General features: G+C 43.0%; 2 protein-coding genes across 2 annotated transcripts in view; one reads left to right on the top strand and one right to left on the bottom strand.

The window, feature by feature from the left end:
• The window catches only part of LOC115181013 (inversin-like), a 23,151-nt gene extending 15,552 nt beyond the window's left edge, over positions 1-7,599 (bottom strand). The window contains exon 1 of the mRNA XM_029743127.1: positions 7,405-7,599. The gene's annotated coding sequence lies outside the window, so the exon portion shown is untranslated. The remainder of the gene's footprint in view (positions 1-7,404) is intronic.
• Positions 1-19,908, top strand: part of LOC115181011 (endoplasmic reticulum resident protein 44-like) — a 22,263-nt gene extending 2,355 nt beyond the window's left edge. The window contains exons 2-11 of the mRNA XM_029743122.1: positions 7,599-7,671; positions 7,976-8,015; positions 8,381-8,496; positions 11,799-11,983; positions 12,346-12,461; positions 12,554-12,728; positions 13,583-13,694; positions 13,938-14,079; positions 18,200-18,302; positions 18,420-19,908. Of these exons, the coding sequence (XP_029598982.1) occupies positions 7,599-7,671; positions 7,976-8,015; positions 8,381-8,496; positions 11,799-11,983; positions 12,346-12,461; positions 12,554-12,728; positions 13,583-13,694; positions 13,938-14,079; positions 18,200-18,302; positions 18,420-18,521 (1,164 nt within the window). The 3' untranslated portion in view covers positions 18,522-19,908. The remainder of the gene's footprint in view (positions 1-7,598; positions 7,672-7,975; positions 8,016-8,380; positions 8,497-11,798; positions 11,984-12,345; positions 12,462-12,553; positions 12,729-13,582; positions 13,695-13,937; positions 14,080-18,199; positions 18,303-18,419) is intronic.
• The last annotated feature ends 14 nt before the right edge of the window (positions 19,909-19,922 follow it).

The following is a 19,922-nucleotide window of genomic DNA, read 5'->3' as shown; positions in this document are numbered from 1 at the left end:
TTACAGTCTAACCAGACACCTAGGTATTTGTAGTTGTCCACAAATTCTAAGTTAGAACCGTCCAGAGAAGTTATGCTGGATGGGCGGGCAGGTGCAGGCAGCGATCGGTTGAAGAGCATGCATTTAGTTTTACTTGTGTTTAGGAGCAGTTGGAGGCCACGGAAGGAGAGTTGAATGGCATTGAAGCTCGTCTGGAGGGTTGTTAACACAGTGTCCAAAGAAGGGCCAGAAGTATACAGAATGGTGTCGTCTGCGTAGAGGTGGATCAGAGATTCACCAGCAGCAAGAGCGACATCATTTATGTATACAGAGAAAAGAGTTGGCCCAAGAATTGAACCCTGTGGTACCCCCATAGAGACTGCCAGAGGTCCAGACAGTAGGCCCTCCGATTTGACACACTGAACTCTGTCAGAGAAGTAGTTGGTGAACCAGGCGACGCAATCGTTTGAGAAACCAAGGCTACTAAGTCTGCCGATGAGGATGTGGTGATTAACAGAGTCAAAAGCTTTGGCCAGGTCAATGAATACGGCAGCACAGTATTGTTTCTTATCGATGGCGGTTACGATGTCGTTTAGGACCTTGAGCGTGGCTGAGGTGCACCCATGACCAGCTCTGAAACCAGATTGCATAGCGGAGAGGGTGCGGTGGGATTCGAAATAGTCGGTAATCTGTTTGTTGACTTGGCTTTCGAAGACCTTAGAAAGGCAGGGTAGGATGGATATAGGTCTGTAGCAATTTGGGTCAAGAGTGTCACCTCCTTTGAAGAGGGGGATGACAGCAGCTGCTTTCCAATCTATGGGAATCTCAGACGACACGAAAGAGAGGTTGAACAGGCTAGTAATAGGGGTTGCAATAATTTCGGCAAATAATTTTAGAAAGAAAGGGTCCAGATTGTCAAGCCCAGCTGATTTGTAGGGGTCCAGATTTTGCAGCTCTTTCAGAACATCAGTTGAATGGATTTGGGAGAAGGAGAAATGGGGGAGGTTTGGGCGAGTAGCTGTGGGGGGTGCAGTGCTGTTGAATGCAGTAGGGGTAGTTAGGTGGAAAGCATGGCCAGCCGTAGAAAAATGCTTATTGAAATTCTCAATTATAGTGGGCTTATCGGTGGTGACAGAGTTTCCTATCCTCAGTGCAGTGGGCAGTTGGGAGGAGGTGTTCTTATTCTCCATGGACTTTACAATGTCCCAGAACTTTTTAGAGTTGGAGTTGCACGAAGCAAATTTTTGTTTGAAAAAGCTAGCCTTGGCGTTTCTAACTGCCTGTGTGTATTGGTTTCTAACTTCCCTAAAAAGTTGCATATCGCGGGGGCAGTTCGATGCTAATGCAGAACGCCACAGGATATTTTTGTGTTGGTTAAGGGCAGTCAGGTCTGGGGAGAACCAAGGGCTATATCTGTTCCTGGTTCTAAATTTCTTGAAAGGGGCATGCTTATTTAAGATGGAGAGGAAGGCATTTTTAAAATATAACCAGGCATCCTCTACTGACGGGATGAGGTTAATATCCTTCCAGGATACCAGGGCCAGGTCGATTAGAAAGGCTTGCTCGTTGAAATGTTTCAGGGAGCGTTTGACAGTGATGAGTGGAGGTCGTTTGACCGCTGACCCATTACGGGTGCAGGCAATGAGGCAGTGATCGCTGAGATCTTGGTTGAAAACAGCAGAGGTGTAATTAGAGGGCACATTGGTTAGGATGATATCTATGAGGGTGCCAGAGTTTGCGGCTTTGGGGTTGTACCTGGTGGGTTCATTAATAATTTGTGTGAGATTGAGGGCATCAAGCTTGGATTGTAGAATGGCTGGGGTGTTAAGCATGTCCCAGTTTAGGTCGCCTAGTAGCACGAGCTCTGAAGATAGATGGGGGGCAATCAGTTCACATATGGTGTCCAGAGCACAGCTAGGGGCCGAGGGGGGTCTATAGCAGGCGGCAACGGTGAGAGACTTGTTTTTGGAGAGATGGATTTTTAGAAGTAGAAGTTCAAATTGTTTGGGTACAGACCTGGATAGCAGGACAGAACTCTGCAGGCTATCTCTGCAGTAGATTGCAACACCGCCCCCTTTGGTCGTTCTATCTTGTCTGAAAACGTTGTAGTTAGGGATGATGATTTCACAGTTTTTGGTGGACTTCCTAAGCCAAGATTCAGACACAGCTAGGACATCCGGGTTGGCAGAGTGTGCTAAAGCAGTGAATAAAACAAACTTAGGGAGGAGGCTTCTAATGTTAACATGCATGAAACCAAGGATATTACGGTTACAGAAGTCATCAAAAGAGAGCGCCTGGGGAGTAGGAGTGGAGCCAGGCACTGCAGGGCCTGGATTCACCTCTACATCCCCAGAGGAGCAGAGAAGAATAAGTATGAGGGTACGGCTAAAAGCTATAAGAATTGGTCGTCTGTGACGTCCAGAATAGAGAGAAAAAGGAGCAGGTTTCTGGGGGCGATAAAATAGCTTCAAGGTATAATGTACAGACAAAGGTATGGTGGGATGTGAGTACAGAGGAGGTAAACCTAGGCATTTAGTGATTATGAGAGAGATATTGTCTCTAGAAACATCATTGAAACCAGAAGATGTCATAGCATGTGTGGGTGGAGGAACTGAGAGGTTGGATAAGGTATAATGAGCAGGGCTAGAGGCTCTACAGTGAAATAAGCCAATAAACACTAACCAGAACAACAATGGACAAGGCATATTGACATTAAGGAGAGGCATGCTTAGCCGAGTGATCAGAGGGTCCAGTGAGATTCAGACAGCTAGCCGGGCCATAGGTAGCAAGCTGGTGGAAGATGGGAAGGAGGTCTGTTTTTAGCCACCTCGTGCGTTTCCGTCTGTGGGTTAGTGGGGTTCCGTGTGGAAGGGGGGACCTGTCCAAGTTGGCAAAATAGTTAGTTATAGTGGCCCAAGAAAAGTGTCCGATAGACCTATTCAGATCGCAGCCGAAAAGACAGCTAACGATTAGCCGGCCGCAGATGGGCGATCAGGTTACGTCGCGACGGAGGGACCAGTTGGATAACTCCCTCGGGCAGATAACGTCGGTGGTCCAGTCGTGAAGTCCCGATGGGGCTCCGCATCGGCAGTAAAACGGGTCAGGATAGGTGAGTTGTAGCCCAGGAGACACTTCAGCTGGCTAGCTCAGGAACAGCCCACGAGTGGCTGACGGAACTCCTCAGCTGGCTAGCTGGCCAGCTCCGCAATAATGTGTGTTAATTCCGTGACCGACGTTGCCAATAGTCACTCAGGTAGCAGCTAGTTAGCTGCAAGATCCAGGTGTAAATGTCCAGAGCCTGCGGTAGAAATCGGGGAAAGGAGAGAGAATAGGTCCGATATGCTCTGGTCTGAGTCGCGCTGTACAAAAACTGGCGATAGCTTTTCGAGCTAATGGACAGCTGAGGACGGCTAACCGTGGCTAGCTGAACTTCAACGTTAGCCAGTGAAAATGGCTAACCTCTGGCTAGCTTCTGTTGTGGAATTCAGATGAGGTAAATAATACTTTTTTTTTTGTTTGTTTTTTTAAAATTGGTGAGGCGGGTTGCAGGAGAGTGCTTTGAGGTTGAGTATTTGAATAAAAAAATGTAAAAAGATAAGTGATATACAGTGCCCTCTGTAATTATTGGGACAGTGAAACATTTCTCCTCCTTTTGGCTTTACACTCAAAGTTTGGATTTGAGGGTATTTCATTTGAGGGTATTTTCATCCATATTGGGTGAACCGTTGAGAAATTACAGCACTTTCTGTACATGGTCCCCCCATTTTAGGGGACCAAAGGTCAAATAAAATGTTATTTGTCACATGCGGCGAATACTTAAAAAATTTAAGGAGAGCTGCACACTCTAGGAGCTCAGATGCAATAATTTAATAACCTAATATCCAACGTTTTGACAGACAAGCTATCTTCATCAAGGTATAATGGCAAACACTGCGGGGTGACTAGTTTATATAGTGTCAAAGGACACACACAGGTGTCTGTAATCATGGCTGGGTGTGGCATGATATCATTGGTTAATTCTACATTTACATTTGACATTTTAGTCATTTAGCAGACGCTCTTATCCAGAGCGACTTACAGTAGTGAATGCATACATTTCATACATTTTTTCCGTACTGGTCCCCTGTGGGAATCGAACCCACAACCCTGGCGTTGCAAACACCATGCTCTACCAACTGAGCCACACAATTCTCATACATAAAAATAACATACCAAAAACATGAATGGATAGCATTCGATCATAGATACAATTTGGCTACCTAGGCCTACAAAACATTTACAATAGCAAAATTACAAGAATGGCTTCAGATCAAAGTCTATGTTGAAACCGAGAGGAGCAAGGGTCTTTAAATTAAAGATCCAGGCAGCCTCTCGTTTTAACAATAAATTGTCGAGGTCACCCCCTCCTAGGGAGGGTGACATGTTCGATGCTGATATAACGTAGGGACATGCGCCGAATACAATCGGTGTAGACCTTACCGGGAAATTCTTACTTACAAGCACTTAACCCCACAACTACTGATCACTACTACTGACTACACCTACTGACCACAACAACTAAACAACTGACCATAACTACAGGCCACAATCATACAACTACTGATAACAACTACTTACCACAACTACTGACCAAAACTACCGACTACAACTACTGAACCCCACAAAGTATCACCACAACAACACAACTACTGACCACAACTACTGATTACAACCACACGTTTACTGACCACAACCACACAACTACTGACCAAAACTACAGACCACAAAACTACTGAACACTTCTGACCAAAACTGATACCACAAAAGATACTGACCAAAACTACTGATCACAACCAAACAACTGACGACACAATTACAGATCACAACTACTGACCCCAGCTACTGACCACAACTACTAACAATGCCAACTGAACTGACCACAACCACAAAACTACTGACCAAAACTACTATCCACAAGTACTGACCACAACCACAAAACTACTGACCAAAACTACTGACCGCAAACACACAACTACTGACCACGACTACTGACCGCAAACACACAACTACTGACCACGACTACTGAACCACACATCTACTTATCAAAACGAGTGACCAAAACTACTGACTAACCACTGACCACAACTGCTGACTAACTACTGACCACGACCAAAAAAAGAATCACCACAACTAATGAACCTCCCTACTACTTACCCAAACTATTGATAAAAACCACACAACTACTGGCCACAACTACTTACAAAAATGACTGACCATTACTGAACCTAGGGACATGTGCCGAATACAACCGGTGTAGACCTTACCGTGAATTACTTACTTACAAGCCCTTAACCACACAATGCAGTTCAAGAAATAGAGTTAAGAAAATATTTACTAAATAAACTAAAGTTTAAAAAAAAGTTACACAAGATATTTACATAACAAGGCTATATACAGGGGGTACCGAGTCAATGTGCGGGGGTACAGGTTAGTCGAGGTAATTTGTAAAGTGACTGTGCATAGATAATAAACAGTGAGTAGCAGCAGTGTAAAAACAAGGGGGGGGGGTGTCAATGTAAATAGTCTGGGTGGCCATTTGATTAATTGTTCAGCAGTCTTATGGCTTGGGGGTAGAAACTGTTAAGGAGCCTTTTTGTCCTAGAATTGGCGCTCTGGTACCGTTTGCCGTGCGGTAGCCGAGAGAACAGTCTATGACCAGGGTGGCTGGAGTCTTTGACAAAGTATTGGTCCCATATTCATAAAGCGCCATGACTACATCATGCTTGTGACTCTACACATTTGAATGAATCGTGAATAATTACGAGTGAGGAAGTTACAGACTCAAAAATATCATACCCCCAAGACATGCTAACCCCTTACCTTAACAGGGGAGGTTAGCATTTTATATCAAACCCCCAAGACATGCTAACCCCTTACAATAACAGGGGAGGTTAGCATTTTATATCAAACCCCCAAGACATGCTAACCCCTTACAATAACAGGGGAGGTTAGCATTTTGGGGGGTGATATTTGTCCGTCTAACTTTCTCACTCATCATTATTCATGATTCATTCAGGATTATCCGTAATCATGGTAGCATCCACATTAATGTAGAAGTGTTTAGAAACATATTCTATTCTTATTTTCAATAAAAGCAACTCCAAAATGACACACTACATTACTTACCATTCATTTCTATTGAGCACGAAACAATCTGAAAATCAACCAAAACAAACAGCAAATGCATCCAACAAATTTGTAGAGTCACAAGCTTGATGTGGTCATTGCGTGCTAGGAATATGGGACCAAATACTTAACGTTGTACTACTTTAATACACATATAAGTGAATTTGTTCCAATGCTTTTGGTCCCCTAAAATGGGGGGACTATGTACAAAAAGTGCTGTAATTTCTAAACGGTTCACCCAATATGGATGAAACACCCTCAAATTAAAGCTCACAGTCTGCACTTTAACCTCATAGTCATTGTTTGATTTCAAACTGTTGGAGTTTACAGCCATAACAAGAAAACATGCTTCACTGTCCCAATAACTACGGAGGGCACTGTGACAGTGTCTGTCTTTCTCGTCCTAGAATACACACCTTTTAAAGCTAGTTAAGAGGGTGTGTCTTCCAGCACACACACCCTGCTGATTTGGATGAGTCAAACGACTGATGTTAGATAAAGCTTAGTTATCTGAATGTCCTCATTGACAGGATGCTACTGAGACACTGGTTTAGAGGGGTTCCCTTAGTATTAATACATGGGAAAGTCAAGGCCATGCTTAACTTAGCCCCAGTCTATATCCTAGCCACAGCCCTGTCTCCTGTCCTAAGCTCAGCTATCAGTCCAGTGGCTGGCTCTTGTTGCTGTTTTTGTGTGAAGTTATTGTTATGGTGGTAGCAGAAAATTGCATTGCGCTGTCATAGGACTCGGAAATGCTTGCTGAGATACAGATAAATACATTTGATCTTCCAGGGAATGTGAGACTCGGCATAGTAGAGCATCTCCAGTAACACCACTCTCTGTCAAAGATGGTGGATGACTGAAGATGTCTTACTCAGGCCGTGTACCAATGGAAAAAAATGGTCACAGTTCCAGTCTGCTTAAGGGGTGGCAATCCCATAGACACAAACGCGATAGCAGCTGGGTCTGGTCTGCTTAGTTCATGGACTGTATATGAACCATAAAATATTATGCAGTGTGATGTCTGGCTTCTACTTGTTTCTCTGCCTCCGTGTCCAGTGTATGACACTGTCCTGGTCGCTCCAGTCCATGGGGAAGTTTAACTTTGACCCTGAGAACAGAGTCCTCTGTTCCACATCACCTGTGACGTCAACGTCCATCAGAGAACTGAGATATCTGGATCTCAACAGAACTCATATGGATGAATAATAAATAAATAAGAAGGGATGGAGCCGAAGAGAAAGAAAGATGATTTCTCACCTGTTTGCCTGGTCTGGAAACAGCAACAAGGGAATTCATGGAAACAATAGGACAGCAGCTTTAGAGCTTCTTCCATCAACTCTGCAAACACTGACTGTCTAGTGGTTGTTTTTGGACTGGGCTCATGTCACGTCTGTGTGAGGGACAGGTTCTAGCCATATCGCCCTCATTAACCCTTTCTTCTCCGGCTCTAGGTGACTGGTCTCTCCACTCCAGGCCAGGCTGAAATTACCAGTCTCGACACAGGAAACATTGAAGACATCCTCAGTAAGACATTGTCTCTATCCCCTGTCACAGACATCTCTGTGGTTCTCATCTATCCCTCTTTCTCTCGCCATCGCTGTGTCATTTCCTCCCTCTCTCTCCATCCTCCCTCTCTCTCATCTCTCCCTGTATTTCTCCATCTTGTGTTGTATCCTTCCTCAACACCTCGTGGTTGTGACTGTAGGAATAACACTAATGATTCACCCACGAACCTCCCTTGCCTATGAGTATGTGTAAATGTACTTTACTTCCTGTGTGTTTGACGTTGTTGTTAAACAGTGGGTGTAACATGTTTGTTTCCTCATAGACAATGCTGGAGTGGCGTTGGTTAATTTCTATGCAGACTGGTAAGTGTGTTAGTTCTCCTGTGAACATTTGTCCTCTCCTACTCAATTGTCTGTTTGCATACATTTTCTTTGTGTCCACATCAGTTGTTTGCCTTGTGTGTATTTAACTAATGTACCAGGTGTGTGTGTGTGTGTGTGTGTGTGTGTGTGTGTGTGTGTGTGTGTGTGTGTGTGTGTGTGTGTGTGTGTGTGTGTGTGTGTGTGTAATGAATTAGAATTCCAACATGCTTTAGTGGCATCATGGCTGGAGAGTAATGCAATGTGGCCAAAGCAATTACAGTATGACAGTTCCTCCAAAGGGTAACAATATAAAATCTCATTTGGATAAGCAAATTATACCCACATTCTCCCCCCTCTCCTCCCAGGTGTAGATTCAGCCAGATGCTCCAGCCTATCTTTGAGGAGGCATCGAACATTGCGAGGGAGGAGTTTCCTGATGTCACTCAGGTGGTGTTTGCGCGCGTCGACTGTGATCAGCACTGTGAGTGACACTCTCGTACACACACAGGGTTGTAATCCATAACATAACTTTTGGTTTGCCCAAACTCAGTAACGTAATCTGATTACTTTTAGTTCCTTTTATGTTACTTTCCCCTTGAGAGGCGTTAGGAGGAGATAAAGAACTTTCTGGGTTATGTAGGCTTCTTCTAAACCATTGCTTTCTACTTCAATACAGATAATCATACGATTAGGCTATATCTTTACATTCAAATCCAAAGTCGGTCAGATTTCCGTTCATTCCAATTCATGTAATTCTCTTGGTCTTCTATAATATGATATAGCAATATAGATAAGCCAAATTGTTTAACCTGAGCATGACCCTAAATCTAAGGACTTATTAGCCTACTCTGTTGTTTAACCTGAGCATGACCCTAAAACCAAGGACTTATTAGCCTACTCTGTTTATGATTTTGTTGTCATTGAGGACTGATTGGGCTCATTGCTTCAAGTTGAAAAGGAAATTCTGCTCTCATGGAATGGCATGCTTTGAGCACTAACGAAACGTGCGTGTGTAAAAATGAATACCATATGCTGCATTTGCTATAGGCCTGTTGCTTAAGCTTTTGTTGGTGACACTCTGATATCTCTATCATTTGCTATAGGCCTGTTGCTTAAGCTTTTGTTGGTGACACTCTGATATCTCTATCATTTGCAGCTATTTAAGTTGATCAGAACTGTGCGAGTTTGAGTTCTTCTTAAATGAAACTTGTTTTTGACAGCATGTGGAGCACAATACCATGGAGGATTTTAGAATGGAGGAGCCCCCTCAAACGTTTATTCCACAGGCTGTGATCCACACTATGCAGCTGCAAGAGCACATTTTTTCACTGGCTGTCCACTGGTCGCAAAAACATTGATTGATAGGCAGCTTTAACTTCTTCAATTCAACCATTGGGTTAAAATACACATGTTTGTTTGTTTGTCCACAGCCATCCACAACAACCACGATCTGTGAGGCGCAAATGGCTAAATGAGAGAGCAGCAGAGTTATTCACATCATTCCCCTATGTAGATATCAATAACACTTAGGGGGTAAGACATCCTTACCTCCAAGTGTTTATTCAAGTTAAATGTATAATCTTTGGATGCCAACAGCAGTAAAATCAAAATCACATTTTATTTGTCACATTGTTCGTAAACAACAGGTGTAGAGCCACTTCCTGTTCACCCCGCTACCATCCAGAAGGCGAGGTCAGTACAGGTGCATCAAAGCTGGGACTGAGACTGAAAAACAGCTTCTATCTCAAGGCCATCAGACTGTTAAACAGCAATCACTAACACAGAGAGGCTGCTGTCTACATACAGACTTTAAATCAGTGGTAACTTTAATAAATGGATCACTAGTCACTTTAATAATGCCACTTTAATAATGTTTACATATCTTACATTACTCATCTCATATGTATATATACTGTATTTTATACCATCTATTGCACTTTCCCTTTGCCGCTCGGTCATCGCTCATCCATATATTTATATGTATATATTCTTATTCCATCCCTTTACTTAGATTTGTGTGTATTAGGTAGTTGTTGTGGAATTGTTAGATTACTGTTAGATGTTACTGCACTGTCGGAACTAGAAGCACAAGCATTTCGCTACGCTCGCAATAACATCTGCTAACCATGGGAATATGACCAATACAATTTGATTTGATAGACTAACAGTAAACTGCTTACTTGCGATCCCTTCCCAACTATGCAGAGACAAAAATAGAAACAAAATATAATAATACTTGGAATAAATCCACAATGAGTAAGGATAACTTAGCTATATACACAGGGTACCAGTACTGAGTCCATGTGCAGGGGTACGAGGTAATTGAGGTAGATATAGGTAGGGGTAAAGTGACTAGGCAACAGATATATAATAAACAGTAGCAGAAGTGTATGTGAGTCAAAAGAGTTAGTGCAAAAAGGGTCAATGCAGATAATCCAGGTAGCTATTTGGTTAACTATTTAGCAGTCTTATGGCTTGGGGGTAAAAGCTGTTCACGGTCCTGTTGGTTCCAGGCTTGGTGCATCAGTACCGCTTGTCATGTGGTGGCAGAGAGAACAGTCTATGATTTGGGTGACTAGAGTCTTTGAGAATTTTTATAGGGCCTTCCTCTGACACTGCCTTGTATAGAGGTCCTGAATGGCAGGGAGCTCAGCCCCAGTGATGTACTGGGTCGTACGCACTACCCTCTGTAGCGCCATGTGGTTGGATGCCAAGCAGTTGCCATACCAAGCGGTGATGCAGCCAGTCAAGATGCTCTCAATGGTGCCACTGTATAACTTTTTGAGGATTTGAGGGCCCATGCCGAATCCGTTCAGCCTCCTGGGGGGGAAGAGCCGTTTTCATGCCTTCTTCACGACTGTGTTGGTGTGTGTAGACCATGTTAATATCTTATTGATGTGGAGGAACTTGAAGCTCTCGACCCACTCCACTACAACCCTGTCGACGTGGATGGCAGCGTGCTCTGCCGTCCGTTCCCTGTAGTCCATGATCAGCTCCTTTGTCTTGCTCTTAATAAAGCCTTGCATTTTTTTTGCAGTCCAACCATTAGAAGGACTATATACTACAAAAGCCTATTCCTGCTTTTTTCCCGCAAACCATCAAAACGCATTTGGTGTGTCATCATAGTGGTCTTTGATTTGTGGTCCAACAACTTAAACTGGTTTTTCAATGTTGATCTGAATGTCGTTGAAAAAACAGAAAGGTGTCATCCTTTCTGAATTTAAAAGTAATCCTAGAAGTAGGATTTTTCAAAAATCTGTCATTTGATTACAATATTTTAGCTTGTAACGGATTAGTTAGTTATTTTGTAATCAGTTACTCCCCAGACACACACACCACACACACACACACACACAGACGTTTGATAGGCACATCCTTTGAGATAAAGGGAATTATTGATGACCTGCAAACCGTTTGAAGACTAATGACAAAACTACTGCTGCCTGTGAAGACTGGAGCTTAGAGACACCCTGCAGTGAGACTGACACCTGCCAAACACACAGCACTATGAGAATATTTACTCTCAGTGGGGGGCAGCTTTCATCTGAGGGATCAGGGGCTGACTGACGGCTGTGTCTTTAGACAGCTTTAAACACCCTCTATCTGTCTTTTACTCTTACCTTTTTTCATCCATCCCCGTTTCTATCCATCCTTTTCTGATTTTCTCTACCTGCCTCTTTTCCTTCATTCCCCTTTCCTTTGTCCGCCTTTCTCCCCCTCTACCTCATTCTATATTAAACTCTGTCTTTATTCACCCCTCTCTCCCGCTCTTTGTCTCTCTAGCTGACATAGCTCAGCGGTACAGGATCAGTAAGTACCCTACGTTGAAGTTGTTCCGTAATGGGATGATGATGAAGAGGGAGTACAGGGGTCAGAGGTCAGTCACAGCCATTGCTGACTTCATCCGCCAGCAGAAGGTCGATCCCATTAAAGAGATACACAGTCTGGAGGAGGTCAACACTGTGGATGTGAGTATCAGGCACGCACAAATCAGTGTGTTGTTGTCCAAACCTCTGAAAATGTAAAAGGTGTGCCTCAGGGATCTGTTCTAGGACCATTCCTAATCTAAATATTTAATAATAATAATAATTTATTACATTTGTACAGCGCTTCTCATTATACAGAATAATCTCAAAGTGCATAAAAGTCAAACATGCAAACCAAATAGAAGGAGAAAAAAAGACAACTATACAGGGCAACTGTCACAAAGAACACAGCTGATGGGACAAGGACACCAAGGAGCTATCAACAGAAAGCCTTCATAAAGATTTTAATATGTGTCCTCAAAAATGAATTGGTACTGAACCAGGAAAAATTTCTCTCTCTGCAGAGGGACAGGCGTAACATTATTGGTTACTTTGACCAGAAGGATTCTGAGAACTACCACACGTTTGAGAAGGTGGCCAATATCCTCCGAGACGACTGTGTGTTTCTCGCTGCCTTCGGGTGAGTCAAGCCTCTTCAGACCATATAGTTTATATGTTTTGGGTCTGGCATTTGAGTAATCTTTTAATCTTTCCTTTCCTCTGTCCCTCCAGTGACGTGTCCCAGACAGAGAGGTTCAGTGGTGATAATGTGATCTATAAACCGATGGGGGAGACTGTTCCTGACATGGTGTACCTGGGCTCACTAACCAACTTTGACCTCACCTACGCTTGGGCGCAGGACAAATGTGTCCCTCTGGTCCGCGAGATCACCTTCGAAAACGGAGAGGTGCGTTCTCTCTACCTCTTTTTCTTCTCTACGTTTGATCCAGTCTAAATTAAATCATTTAGGTTTTGGGCTAGCCCCGGTCTACACACCGCTGGGAGTCGTCGTCCAGGTCTGGCCTGGTTTCTTCCCCTACAGCAGCCCCACTCTAATGTAATCCTGTCCTTATCGCTTTGCTCATTCATTATCATATGAATAGAGGGGTGTGCTTTTCCCATTGTTACTTGGCCTGGGATGGCACCCACCGACATCTACGCCATTTGCGACAACAAGGCATAGACACACACACCTGAATCTCCCACTGACCCGTTTAGGCTTCCGGATGCTTCCCAGCCGAAACAGTTTCTGAACAGTTTGTGCATATATTACATTTTGTGATGTTTTTGTTCATTTTGGACACCGACAAGGGTTTTATCTGCTGTTTTGGGCACACAATTTTTTTTTTCTTGAGGCAATCCAATATCGGTAACCAAAGTCTTCGCCCCCTAGTCACAGATTGGTCAACAGTAGGTATTCTTCAATGAAGTGCCTGTTGTCATTCAACGAGACGACCCGTCCTCATACTACACCAAACATCTTAGTCAGATGCAAAATTGCGCAACTAAGATCTTCTCTGCAAAAATGTCAACATTAATGACAGATTTCTTGAGTTACCTTAGATTAATTCTGACTATTTTGAAGAAGTGGCGTCTCAAAATGGACAAACAGTACTATTGCTTTTTACTCATTTTTCAAGCGAAGGTCTTAACGGAGTATGCGAGCCCATCGTTTGGTTCGGCTAGGTGCCAGATGAACTGAAGCATGCTGACGCCTTCACTCTTCTTCCTCTTCCCTGTGTGTATGTGTGTGTGTTCCAGGAGCTGACTGAAGAGGGGATCCCATTCCTCATCCTGTTTCACGTGAAGGAGGACACAGAGAGCTTAGAGAAGTTCCAGCACGAGGTGGCACGCCAGCTCATCAGTGAGAAAGGTAGTGTGTTTGTCTTAAAAGTCTGTTGTGGCCCAATCACCTGGGGAAATAAAAGGGTGTGCCACAGGGTTCAGTGCTGGGACCATTGTTACTCTCTCTGTTTGTTCTATTTATTTGTGTTGTGTTTTCATCCCAGCCAGGGACAGAGTTGCATTATATTTGTTAGATAACCGTACTATTATAGTCATGGTAATCTTTTCTTAATAAATAATATCAATTATATTAATATCCCCTCCTGCCTAGGATCTATAAACTTTCTGCACGCGGACTGTGAAAAGTTCCGTCACCCACTGCTGCACATCCAGAAGACGCCAGCAGACTGTCCTGTCATTGCTATAGACTCTTTCAGACACATGTATGTGTACCCTGAGTTCAGAGACATTGAGTAAGTACAACCTCTCTACTTTCTTTCACCTGTCTCTGGTTGAATTTTTTTTTTTACCTCTTAGCCATTTGGCCAACTATTTAGGGCACCTTGAGTAGTTCTCGACCGGTTCCGACCGACATTTCTATGTTCAGCGTGCTCTGTGAATGGCGCAGCATCAGTTCATGTGCACTCTGTGAAAGGTCTGGTTGTCCCGCTTCGAACGCCGTCTTCGATGACATGCAGTATGTGAAATCTGACACATAATTTACATGGAGAGCGACACGTCACATTTTCTGGCCTGTCCAGACAAAGGATAGATTTGCTCTGGCTGTGGAGCTCGCAGCTCCAATTGTGATACGGCTTATGGAACGTTTGTCAGACCATGAGACATCCCGAAAATCGGTCTTCTCACAAAGTCATCTGTAGCGTCCGAACGGACAGACACTTCAGAACAAACTTCCTTTTAGATTTTTTTTGGGGGGGACTATCTGTTGTTCCATGTAGTGAATCTTGAATAGCAGCAAAGCCCAAAATAATTGTTCATCCAAAAATATATATTTTTGATACTTACAATTCAAAATCAAATAGCAAAATGATCCTTGGTATGGCTTTCTTAAAACCCCCAAAATATAAACGCAACATGCAATAATTTCAAAGATTTACAGTTTATATAAAGAAATCAGTCAATTGAAATTAATTCATTATGCCCTAATCTATGGATTTCACATGACTGGGAATACAGATACGCATCTGTTGGTCACAGATACCTTAAAAAAAAAAAAGTAGGGGCGTGGATCAGAAAACCAGTCAGTATCTGGTGTGACCGCCATTTCCCTCATGCAACGCGACACATCTCCTTCACATAGAGATGATCAGGCTGTTGACTGTGGAATGATGTCCCACTCCTCTTTAATGGCCGTGGCAAGTTTCTGGATTTTGGTGGGAACTGGAGCACACTGTTGCCATCATCAAACTGCTCGCCCACACAACGCCATACACGTGGTCTGCGGTTGTATGGCCGGTTGGACATACGGTCAAACTCTCTAAAACAACATTGGAGACAGCATATGGTAGATATTTGAACATTCAGTTCTCTGGCAACAGCTCTGGTGGACTTTTTTTTAACCTCTTAGCCATTTGCCAGTTATTTAGGGTAGAGGTCGACTGATTATGATTTTTCGATACCGATTAATGGAGGACCAAACAAAAGCCAATACCGATTAATCGGCCAATTTTATTATTATATATATATATATTTGTTTTATAATGACAATTACAACAATACTGAATGAACACTTATTTTAACTTAATATAATACATCAATAAAATCAATTTAGCCTCAAATAAATAATAAAACCTGTTCAATTTGGTTTAAATAATGCAAAAACAAAGTGTTGGAGAAGAAAGTAAGTGCAATATGTGCCATGTAAGAAAGCTAACGTTTAAGTTCCTTGCTCAGAACATGAGAACATATGAAAGCTGGTGGTTCCTTTTAACATGAGTCTTCAATATTCCCAGGTAAGAAGTTTTAGGTTGTAGTTATTATAGGAATTATAGGACTATTTCTCTCTATACGATTTGTATTTCATATACCTTTGACTATTGGATGTTCTTATAGGCACTTTAGTATTGCCAGTGTAACAGTATAGCTTCCGTCCCTCTCCTCGCTCCTACCTGGGCTCGAACCAGGAACACATCGACAACAGCCACCCTCAAAGCAGCGTTACCCATGCAGAGCAAGGGGAACAACTACTCCAAGTCTCAGAGCGAGTGACGTTTGAAACGCTATTAGCGCGCACCACGCTAACTAGCTAACCATTTCACATCGGTTACACCAGCCTAATCTCGGGAGTTGATAGGCTTGAAGTCATAAACAGCGCAATGCTTGAAGCATTGCGAAGAGCTGCTGGCAAAACGCACGAAAGTGCTGTTTGAATGAATGCTTACGAGCCTGCTGGTGCCTACCATCGCTCAGTCAGACTGCTTTATCAAATCATAGACTTAATTATAACACACATAAATATGAGCCTTAGGTCATTAATATGGTCAAATTCGGAAACTATCATCTTGAAAACAAAACGTTTATTCTTTCAGTGAAATACGGAACCGTTCCGTAGTTTATCTAACGGGTGGCATCCATAAGTCTAAATATTCCTGAACGAACGCAAGAGAAGTTGGAAGTACCTGGTTAATATTGTCTGCTAACCTGGATTTCTTTTAGCTAAATATGCAGGTTTAAAAATATACTTGTGTATTGATATTAAGAAAGGCATTGATGTTTATGGTTAGGTACACGTTGGAGCAACGACAGTCCTTTTTCGCGAATGCGCACCGCATCGATTATATGCAACGTAGGACACGCTAGATAAACTAGTAATATCATCAACCATGTGTAGTTAACTAGTGATTATGATTGATTGTTTTTTTATAAGATAAGTTTAATGCTAGCTAGCAACTTACCTTGGCTTCTTACTGCATTCACGTAACAGGCAGGCTCCTCGTGGAGTGCAATGTAAGGCAGGTGGGTAGAGCGTTGGACTAGTTAACCGTAAGGTTGCAAGATTGAATCCCCGAGCTGACAAGGTAAAAATCTCTCGTTCTGCCCCTGAACAAGGCAGTTAACCGACCGTTCCTAGGCCGTCATTGAAAATAAGAATGTGTTCTTAACTGACTTGCCTAGTTAAATAAAGGTGTATTTTTTTTTTTTATAATCTGCCAAATCGGTGTCCAAAAATACCGATGTCCGATTTGTTATGAAAACTTGAAATCGGCCCTAATTAATCGGCCATTCCGATTAATCGGTCGACCTCTAATTTAGGGCACCTTGAGTGGTTCTCGACCAGTTCCAACCGACATTTCTGTGTTCAGCGTGCTCTGTGAATGGCGCAGCATCAATTAATGTGCACTCTGTGAAAGGTCTGGTTGTCAGTGACCTTTTATTCTCCCCAGCACAAGGTGCACCTGTGTAGTGATCATGCTGTTTAATCAGCTTCTTGATATCCCACACCTGTCAGGTGGATGGATTATCTTGGCAAAGGAGAAATGCTCACTAACAGGGATGTAAACTAATTTGTGCAAATGTTTTTAGATTAATAAGGTTTTTGTGGGTATGGAACATATCTGGGATCTTTTATTTCAGCTCATGGAACCAACACGTGTTGCGTTTTGTATTTTTGTTCAGTGCGGAACCCCTCTTCCCCCCCCCCCCCCCCCCCCCTTCCCGGTTAGACAGGACTTAAACTCTTATTGGCTAACAAATCAATAATGAATGATCTTTGTGATGGTGTTTATTTAATGGATTTTAACAATTGAATTGTGGTGTTTGTCTTTTGGTTTTTACATAGTCTACAGTTGCATAAACAAATGACAATGCTATTGTCTTATTTGAAATACATTTTCTTTTGTAATCTGTTACCTTCATAAACACAACCAAGTGATTATTTTTGCGATAGCATATATGAAGTGTATTTATTAGACTGTTAGAATGTTGATGTCCAAAAGGCTCGTCATTGGCTTGAGGGTTTGTCCCTCGAGGCCAGGCTTTTCTAGTGTTCATTTGTGTCTGACTTGAGTGACAGTATTTGAGATGGCTCATTATTGTTGTCATTATATTATTTAGATCTGTATGTTGAAAATCTGCATTTTTCAAATATAATACATTCCATTACACACACACACACAGTCCACAGATTATAATAGAAATGTCACACCTTCTAGATTCTTCTATTGACGGCCCTGGACACTGGAGCTAATGTGACATGACTTGGCACGTGCAATTAGTGTTAACTAATGGAATGTAATTTCATCTAATCTATTTTACCCCCCATCTAAGCCCCTCCCCTATCACCTCTGTGATCAGACAAAGCCCTGAGGTCTGACACCCGCTTCAACTAATTACATCACATTCACTACCTCCTCCTCTGGATGGCTGTGTTTGCGTTCTCCCTCCCTCTGTCACCGAGATCAAATTATTTCATTAGCTGTGTGTGTGTGGTGTCTGCAGCCACCTCTAACATGCAGAGACAGCTTTGATATGGGACCAGCTCTGATGTGATATCACTTTATGACCTTCTGTCATCAACCACACTTCAGTAATGTCATTGGTAGGCCTAATGATTATATTAATGTGTGCGCGTAGGATCCCTGGGAAGCTGAGGCAGTTTGTTCTGGACCTCCACTCTGGGAAGTTACACAGAGAGTTCCACCACGGCCCAGACCCGACAGACAGCACACCTGGACAGGTCAGAACACCTCACAAGCATACTAGTACACCGTCATTATGTGTGTATAAAACGGTGTCATTGCAGTTGTACAGGGAGTTGTGTGTGTGTGTGTATATAAATGTGTTATTTCATCAGGAGATCGGTGAGGTGGCCAGTAACCCACCAGAGAGTTCCTTCCAGAAGTTAGCCCCCAGTGAGACGCGCTACACACTCCTCAGGGACCGTGATGAACTGTGACCTCAACGACTTTACCACAACCCTGACCTATGACCCACGACCCCATGGCATGCCCCGGAGTCAGTGTCCAGAGTCAGGACAGGCCAGCAACACCCCAACTCACCCCCAACACCCTTAATGGAGAGAGAGAGGAGGAAGAGAGGATAAGGAAGACCAGAGAGTAGGTTAAATCCATGACAGCCGTGTTGGAATAACCTATATTTTCATAACTCTTACGTGTACAATTTTTTATTTTAGATAAAAAGGATGAAACCAGAAGAAGGAAAATGGTGGGGGGGGGATTAGGACAAAAAAAAAGAAGCAAAGCGTTTTAACTTTTATTTTTGGAGCTTGTAAATAATAATAGTGCTTGTGCTGAGTGAGCGTTGGTCTATGTCATCCTGATCTAAATTAAAAACACATTACTTTAGGTTCAAAAACATGTAGCACCCTTTTTTCCCCTTTTTTTTTTTTTGTTGACGAGTGAGAGCCCTTGCTCCGGTTGTTCAGTCTCATTACGGTTCTTATCTGTGGGTAGTCCAGCTCTGTCCCATTTGGGTGAGAGAGGGTCCTGGTCCTGGAGGACTACAGTGTCTCGGCTGCATCTCAATAGTTTACCCTCCTCGTCTCCTTTCCTTTATTTAAACTGATGTGAAAGCATAGTTCACCTATCATGATTTCAAATAGGAGTAATGAGAGGAGACGAGGAAAGGAACACATTGTAGAGTATTGAGATGCAGCCTTCCTCTGCCTGGTACTAAACTCATGCAACTGATTGGCCAGAGAGCCTATTCACCTAAGTCACGTTCAGGAGGCACAAAATGGTAGAAATGTTTAGAAACAACGGAGGTACTACCATAAACTGTCCAATAGTTAAATGTTCGATTCCATTGTCTGTCAGAAAAGCATTTTCTCCCTTTTGTACTTGAACGTGCCCCAGATCTGCAATACTGACTCAGACGGTAGTTCCTAATGTCTGAGAGGTGTCAGTCAGACACTGCCGCTCTAGAGGACAGGAGGGGAACCTCACACTGAAGGAGATAAATCAGACTCTGGGTTGCATCTCAATTCTCTGCAGTTGCTTCTTCTCTATCTGCACTGGTCTGACACAGGCCAGGCCACGCCCACTTAGAAACAAGTCCAGGTGACAGCAATATGGAAGAAGCTGACCTGGAAAGTATCCGTATTTCACCTGTCACTCAAATCAGTTCAGATGGAACAATGAAAGGAGACGAGGAGTATTGAGACGCATGCTGTGTGTTTATTTATAGTACTGTGTGTACAGTCCCTCCCCAGAACCCAACAGTACCCTGATCTGACCAGTCACGGAGGGAAGGGGGGGGAGAGAATCTAATTTCTAAATCAGTCATCTCGGAGAGGGAGAAAATAAAACAAGTAAATGAAACCATTTTACAGGATGTT

Source organism: Salmo trutta, unplaced genomic scaffold (assembly GCF_901001165.1).
Source record: "Salmo trutta unplaced genomic scaffold, fSalTru1.1, whole genome shotgun sequence".
NCBI classification, from domain to species: Eukaryota; Metazoa; Chordata; class Actinopteri; order Salmoniformes; family Salmonidae; genus Salmo; species Salmo trutta.
This window is presented reverse-complemented; position numbering and strand designations above follow the sequence as displayed.